General features: G+C 33.5%; 2 protein-coding genes across 2 annotated transcripts; both read left to right on the top strand.

Annotated features, from left to right (window-relative positions):
* The first annotated feature begins 479 nt into the window (after positions 1-479).
* Positions 480-3,173, top strand: LOC143888510 (uncharacterized). The gene is made up of 3 exons (XM_077392968.1): positions 480-519; positions 607-786; positions 2,725-3,173. Exons 1-3 carry the CDS (start codon positions 480-482, stop codon positions 3,171-3,173), a joined length of 669 nt encoding a protein of 222 aa, XP_077249083.1.
* A 1,989-nt stretch (positions 3,174-5,162) lies between these two features.
* LOC143887062 (uncharacterized) lies at positions 5,163-6,490 on the top strand. The gene is made up of 5 exons (XM_077391171.1): positions 5,163-5,317; positions 5,415-5,535; positions 5,621-5,798; positions 5,878-6,000; positions 6,074-6,490. Exons 3-5 carry the CDS (start codon positions 5,639-5,641, stop codon positions 6,145-6,147), a joined length of 357 nt encoding a protein of 118 aa, XP_077247286.1. The 5' UTR covers positions 5,163-5,317; positions 5,415-5,535; positions 5,621-5,638; the 3' UTR covers positions 6,148-6,490.
* Positions 6,491-6,906: the final 416 nt, after the last annotated feature.

Raw genomic sequence — 6,906 nt, 5'->3', positions numbered from 1 at the left:
TAGACAAACTGTCAGCATGTGAGAGTTTTATGCTTACCGAATTCAATATCGACCAAACGAAGGGAAAACATTAATTAAATCTGGCCATCTGCTCCAACAATTTGTAATTGATGCGTATACCGCTATTGAAGAGCAGAGGCTTCAATGGGTCCACCAAAATAAAAAACAAGTACGTGGAGATATTTATGAAGGTTTACAAGATGCTTTAGAGAGCGGAGATCATGATGCCAGAAATATTGGACAGAGAATAATTCTACCATCGTCATTTACAGGAGGACCTCGCTATATGGCGCAAGCATTCCAAGATGCAAGGGCAATTTGTCAATGGTATGGCCCTCCGGATTTATTCATAACATTTACTTGAAACACCAAATGGGAAGAGATTACCGCTGCTTTACAATTAATTCCGGGGCAAAAGGTTGAAGATAGGCCGGACATAGTAGCCAGAGTATTTAATATTAAAAGAAAACTACTTATAAATGACCTCCGCAGCAAGAGTTTTCGGAGCAGTTGTTGCAGGTAATAGATAATTCGTTCTTAACATCTTCATTTTTATCATCCGCATATAAAAACACCTATTTCATAACACTTATTTCATAAATGCAGATATACATGTTGTTGAATTCCAGAAGAGAGGCCTACCACATGCACATATTTTGCTAACTTTAGCAATTGAGGACAGGATTGTCACAGCAGAAGAAATTGACAATTTCATTTCTGGAGAACTTCCAAATAAAGAAAGTGACCCACAACTTTTTGAAATTGTTGCAAAAACAATGATTTATGGTCCATGTGGAATGACCAACCGTAGCGCATCGTGCATGGTAAAAAAATGTTTGTTCGAAAAAATATCCTAAAAAATTTAATAACAAGACATCTGTCGACGATTCTGGATTCCCTATCTACCGACGAAGGGATGATGGCCGACATTTCATGGTGCATGACCATAGAGTAGATAACCAATGGGTCGTACCATACAATCGAGCTCTCATAATGAAATATAATTCACATATTAATGTTGAACTTTGTGCTAAAACAAAGGTGATTAAGTATTTATTCAAATACCTCCATAAAGGTCCGACAAAGCAAGTGCAGTCCTCGAAACTAATTCTTCAGAAACAGTGCAATCAAAAAGTAATTCGGATGACAATAGAGATGAAATAAAACAATACTTAGATTGTAGATATGTATCTGCACCAGAAGCATGTTTGAGAATTTTTTAATTTGACTTACAAGAACTTCAGCCATTTGTTGAACGTTTACAATTTCATCTACCAAACGAACAATACATAGTGTTTAATGACAACGATGATCCTTATGAAGTGATTGAGAACCCAAACATCGAGTAACAATGTTTACGAAATGGATGGAAACAAATAACAAATATGAGGATGCACTAACATTGAAATATATAGATTCCCAACTGCTTGGGTTTGGGATAGAAGGGAGAAAGAGTGGCATCGACGACAAAAAGAGAGAGCTATTGGCAAACTATATTTTGCACATCCATCATCAGGTGAACGATATTATTTGCGCATGCTATTGAGTATTGTGCGAGGCAGCCTACGTTATGAACATTTACGCATAGTCAATAGCATTGTTTATGAAGATTTTAGAAGTGCATGTAGTGCCTTGGGTTTATTATACGATGATAATGAATGGCATGAGGCACTTACATAAGCATCTATATGGGCCAGTGGTCGACAGCTTCGACATTTATTTGCATCAATACTTATATCATGTAATGTAGCAAACCCATTAACATTATGGGAAACTCACTTTGAATCTCTATCAGATGATTTACAATCAAGAACTCAATTACATTTATAAAATCCATCATTATTATTGCCTATGAATGTATTAAAAGATATGGCATTGGAAGAGATCGAAACAATTTTAAACTGTAGTGGAAAAAGTCTTTCATCTTACCCTCTTATGCCTATGCCAACACAGGAGAGTCGAACCAAATATGGAAACAAATTAATTTGGGAGGAATCAAATTATGATGAATTAGAGTCAAAAAATGAATTTGACAGGTTGTACAAATCTCTCAATGTTGATTAAATTTCAATTTTCAACAAAATCATTGATTCATGTACTCAAAAGAAAGGTGGTTTTTACTTTATATATGGAAGCGGAGGCACAGGGAAAACATATTTATGGAAAACATTAATATATAAGATGCAAAGTTATGGCAAAATTGTATTAAGTATAATGCAAAGCTATGGCAAAATTGTATTAAGTATAACTTCTTCAGGTATAGCTGCAGTATTATTACCTGGTGGTCGAACTGCTCACTCCCGTTTCAAAATCCCACTTGATATAAAAGAAACCTCTACATGCACAATTCCACAACAATTAGAGTTAGCAGAACTCATTAAAAAAACCGAGCTCATTATTTGGGATGAAGCTCCAATGATACATCGATACACAATTGAATCTGTTGATCACACACTAAGAGATATTTTAAGAAAAAAAATTCAAATCAAAATGAGCAAGTTTTTTGCGGTAAAACTGTTGTCCTTGGAGGAGATTTCAGACAGATACTTCCTGTTATTCCCAAGGCCAGCCAAGAAGTTATTATAGCTGCCTCCTTAGAAAAATCTTATCTATGGGAACATTGTCAAGTATGCCACCTACTTACAAACATGCGTCTACACCAAGGAAATTGACCATCTACAAAAACTGCTGCATTGTCTTCATTTGCAAATTGGGTTCTTGAAGTTGGCAATGGAACAACGCCTACAATTTCAATTGATGGTCACCCAGAAGATGATTGGATAAAAATTCCTGATCATATGTTGATAGATGGAAATGACACTGGAATAAGACATTTGATTGCGTACGTTTACAACAACTTCTCGGCTAATCTATATAACGATAGTTACTTGCAAGAACGAGCTATATTAGCACCAGGGAATGAAGATGTTGACCACATTAATTCCCTAATGTTAGAAGCCTTGCCTGGAGAATTAAAAACATATTTAAGTGCTGACTCAGCAATTTCTGATAAAAAAGATACATATGCTTCCCAATTCTTACCAACACCTGAATATTTGCATTCTTTAGATTTACCTGGAATAGCCAAACATTGCTTACAGTTAAAGATTGGTGTACCTATTATATTATTAAGAAATTTAAATCCATCTGTTGGATTATGCAATAGAACTTGAATGATTGTTCTTGGATTAGAACATCAAACAATTAAAGCAAGTATTATTACAGGAACAAATAAAGGCGAAATACATTGTCTACCAAGAATTATTATGTCACCTTCTGCGAATAATTTACCGTTTACATTCAAAAGAAGACAATTTCCTATAAAAATTGCCTTTGCAATGACTATAAATAAAAGTCAAGGACAAACCTTATCAAAAGTTGGTGTATATTTACCAAAACCTGTTTTTACCAATGGACAACTATATGTTGCACTTTCACGTGCAACCTCTCCATCAGCAATTAAAATACTATTATGTGATACAGAACATCCAAAAAAAGGATACACAAGGAATATTGTTTTCAAAGAAATTCTACAAAAGTTATCGCAAATTGTATAACAAATTATTTCATGAATTTTGAATAAAAATTTTCATACATTTCTTCTTCTGTATTATATTTTCCGATAGAGGAATTCTATTATCAAGTGTAATTATTGTTAGAAAATTAATATCGATTCACATTGTAAAGAATGTATACTCCATTTCAACATATACATTTGAGTCGACCATCCTGGAATATAAAATGTCGAGTAAAACAAGTGTTACACATACATGAATTTACAAGAGCTCGAGCCAGTGGCCAAGTATCAACAATTATTCTGATTGACAAACAGGTATATTTTCCTTCGACTTGAGAATAAAAGTAAATTGATGACAATTCTTGATAATCCTATGTGAAAGACCAAATACGTTACCTTAGTCTACAGTTTCTAATTCAAGTTATACAATTGGTTATCTCTTCCATTAGGATGGAGAAATTCAACTTACTCTATTTGATGGGGATATACAAACATACAGACACTTGCTGCAAGAAAATATGTTTTATTATATCGATAATCTTACTGCCCGAGAGCTGACTTAACAGTACAAAATAGTCAACCATCCATATCAACTGCTTCCTACTAGACATACCAGAATTACGGAATTCAACGGAGAAGGAATGCCTGTTGATTACTTTGTGCCGTTAAAAGCAGCTTGTGAGAATAGCTTCCGGTCGCATCAGTTAATTGGTACCTTCTACAACTTCAATAATATAATTCATGGTTGTAATAACTATGGTATAAAATAGTGATGAAACCACGTTGATTAAAATTTCCAATGTCCAGTATAATAATTCCCCTTTACAATAGATATTTTGGCAGTTATAGTGTATGTTGGTACTGTTCAAATTATCAAAACAAAAGTCAATGCAGTGACCAGAAAGCGAGATATTATCCTGATTGATCAAAGGTACAGTAAGTAATTGATTTCACAAAATATTTTTGAATATATGCCTGAAAGACAACTACCCAATAAAGTCTCTCTCATCATTAATACAGCAACTTCCCAGTTGTATTAACATTATGGGGATCAAAGATTGAGGAGCTAACAATAGATTCAACTCAACTACCTGTACTACAAAATGTCGTTGCAGCAAAGTCCGTTAGGGTAATGACATATCAAGGTATATAAAGTCATCTGTATATAGCATTAATCTGTAACTTTTTTCCAACACATGTAATGATGATTATTTCATTGGACATTATCACAGGAAGCTCCCTCTCAAGTACAACATATACAACAACTACAATTGACCCAATTAACCTGGGAGCTGATCGATTGCGATCATGGTGAGAAAGGAAAAATGATCTGCATTTCATTTTTTCACAAAACTTCCCAGATAATTCAATGATTACAACAAAAATTCCCTTTTCTCCAGGTTAAACTCTGATGGAAAAACAAGAACATATTTGCTTCGTATATTGAAATTCTTCATCACCGCTGAACAATATATTTACATTCCCAATCATAAAGAGCATTGTTGCAAATGAAGTTTACTATCAATTGTGTCAACATCCAGCAAATGTAAACAACATTTGTTACAATTTGTACATGGATTGTTGTAGATATATATCAATAGAATATTATCCGACGATTAACAAATCAACTCTCTAGTTCCAGGCATCATATTATAAATTAACGGCAGCATTAAATCGAATTAAAACAGAGTTGTTATTCTGTTATGATGCTTGTGTGGTATGCAAAAGAAGAATTATACGTGCAACTGACTTGAGAAGATGTCAATACTGCGGATATGAAAGTGATGATTCCATTTTGAGGTAACAAAAACCAATCTCCATCTCAAATAGCCAACACATCATTTATTGGATATTAAAAGAAAAAGTCAAATTCTCACATTCTCTGCCAACAATTCAGGTGTTTGATTAGAGTAAATGTTGTTGACCATACTGGCACAATCGATTTAACTTTATTTAATGACGAGGCTGAATTTATACTCGAACTGTCAGCAGCAGACTTTAAAAGTCAAATTGTTGAGGTAATGAACATCTTATTTACAACATTACAACAAAACTCTTAATAGCCTGTTGTTTGTCTTCTTAATGAATATTCTCATGTCATAGGGTCAAGACACAGAATTAATGAATACGGTTCTGTGTAAAAATGTTGGGAATAAATTTATCTTCATCATACCAGTTGAAAAAAATCAAACGTTATTGGACATTTCAAGTGTTACCATCCATTCAATACTGAACGTTGATTACTCAGAAGAAACTAATGCATTATTGTCCTCAACTGAAGGTAAACAATTTTCTTCCATTCTTTTGTTTCCCAAAAAAAATATTTCTTAACAAATTTGAAACAACGGATTTCTTTTCAGAATTACAACCACCGGCAAGAGATGTGTCATCGTCAACAACAAATGTCACCGACAAAAATCCATCAACTCAGAAGAAGAGAACCAGAGAAGTTGGGATCGTCATCAGAGACCCATCCAAAGAAGGTACAATCTATATACTCTTCTCCAAACTGAAGCTAATGAGAAAAAACTACTAACTCTATTTTCCTATGTGAAGATGATGATCATACAGAGGTCAGAGATCCTGAGGAAGTTACTGGGAAAGGAAAAGGGAAACTTGAAGAGATCTGAATAACATAAAAAAAATCATGTGGATGGAAGTAAAATGGAGGAAGAAAAAAATATCATCTGACAATCTTTCAGCAAAATATGCACACAACCTATGTTTCACTACAAGTATTGTATGATAAATGATGTAAAAAATATGTACAAAAAAAAAACTCTATAGTGTGTTCATTAACTACAGAAACCTATACATATGATAGGTACCCTCTGAATAAGAGAAATGACTTCCTATACACTGTTATGCTATTCAGATAATGATTCGTGACTGTGTTAAGTTTCCATCTATTACATACTGTTTTTGAAGATCATTGTTGAGTACATGTGAGAAAATGATTTGGAGGTTGGTGTATGGCTTTAGACTTACAGAAACATGTATCTGACTTTCATAGTAACCAAAATCAAAGTCTATGCGTTATTTGGTAATCATTTTGCTAATGTTTCTTTCTTTCTTGATTACTTATACAATTATGTCATTTGGATAAGTTGAAAAATAAAGATAGTTGATCAAAAATTGTTGGTAAGCTAAGATGGTGGTCCATTTGGAATTTTCATTGCACCCGTGCGTAGCACGGGTTGTCCCACTAGTGTGTGTGTGTGTATATATATATATATATATATATATATATATATATATATATATATATATATATATATATATATATATATATATATATATATATAGAGAGAGAGAGAGAGAGAGAGAGAGAGAGAGAGAACGGTTTCTACACACTAGTGTAGATAAGTTATCTACACACTAGCTTAAAA

The sequence above is a fragment of the Tasmannia lanceolata genome, unplaced genomic scaffold (genome assembly GCF_043159265.1).
Source record: "Tasmannia lanceolata isolate RefF3 unplaced genomic scaffold, GAP_Taslan_0.1 ptg000012l, whole genome shotgun sequence".
Lineage (NCBI taxonomy): Eukaryota > Viridiplantae > Streptophyta > Magnoliopsida > Canellales > Winteraceae > Tasmannia > Tasmannia lanceolata.
The sequence above is the reverse complement of the archived record's forward strand: the minus strand, read 5'-3'. Positions and strand labels throughout refer to the sequence as shown.

What these genes read in the sequence shown, in the direction of transcription:
- LOC143888510 (XM_077392968.1), top strand. Translation starts at nt 480, where the DNA reads ATGACCTCCGCAGCAAGAGTTTTCGGAGCAGTTGTTGCAG. An exon ending in TTTCGGAGCAGTTGTTGCAG is followed by an intron (nt 520 to 606) that starts GTAATAGATAAT and finishes TCATAAATGCAG; the next exon opens with ATATACATGTTGTTGAATTC. An exon ending in TGCAAAAACAATGATTTATG is followed by an intron (nt 787 to 2,724) that starts GTCCATGTGGAA and finishes GGGTTCTTGAAG; the next exon opens with TTGGCAATGGAACAACGCCT.
- LOC143887062 (XM_077391171.1), top strand. Translation starts at nt 5,639, where the DNA reads ATGAATACGGTTCTGTGTAAAAATGTTGGGAATAAATTTATCTTCATC. An exon ending in ATTATTGTCCTCAACTGAAG is followed by an intron (nt 5,799 to 5,877) that starts GTAAACAATTTT and finishes ATTTCTTTTCAG; the next exon opens with AATTACAACCACCGGCAAGA. An exon ending in CAGAGACCCATCCAAAGAAG is followed by an intron (nt 6,001 to 6,073) that starts GTACAATCTATA and finishes TCCTATGTGAAG; the next exon opens with ATGATGATCATACAGAGGTC.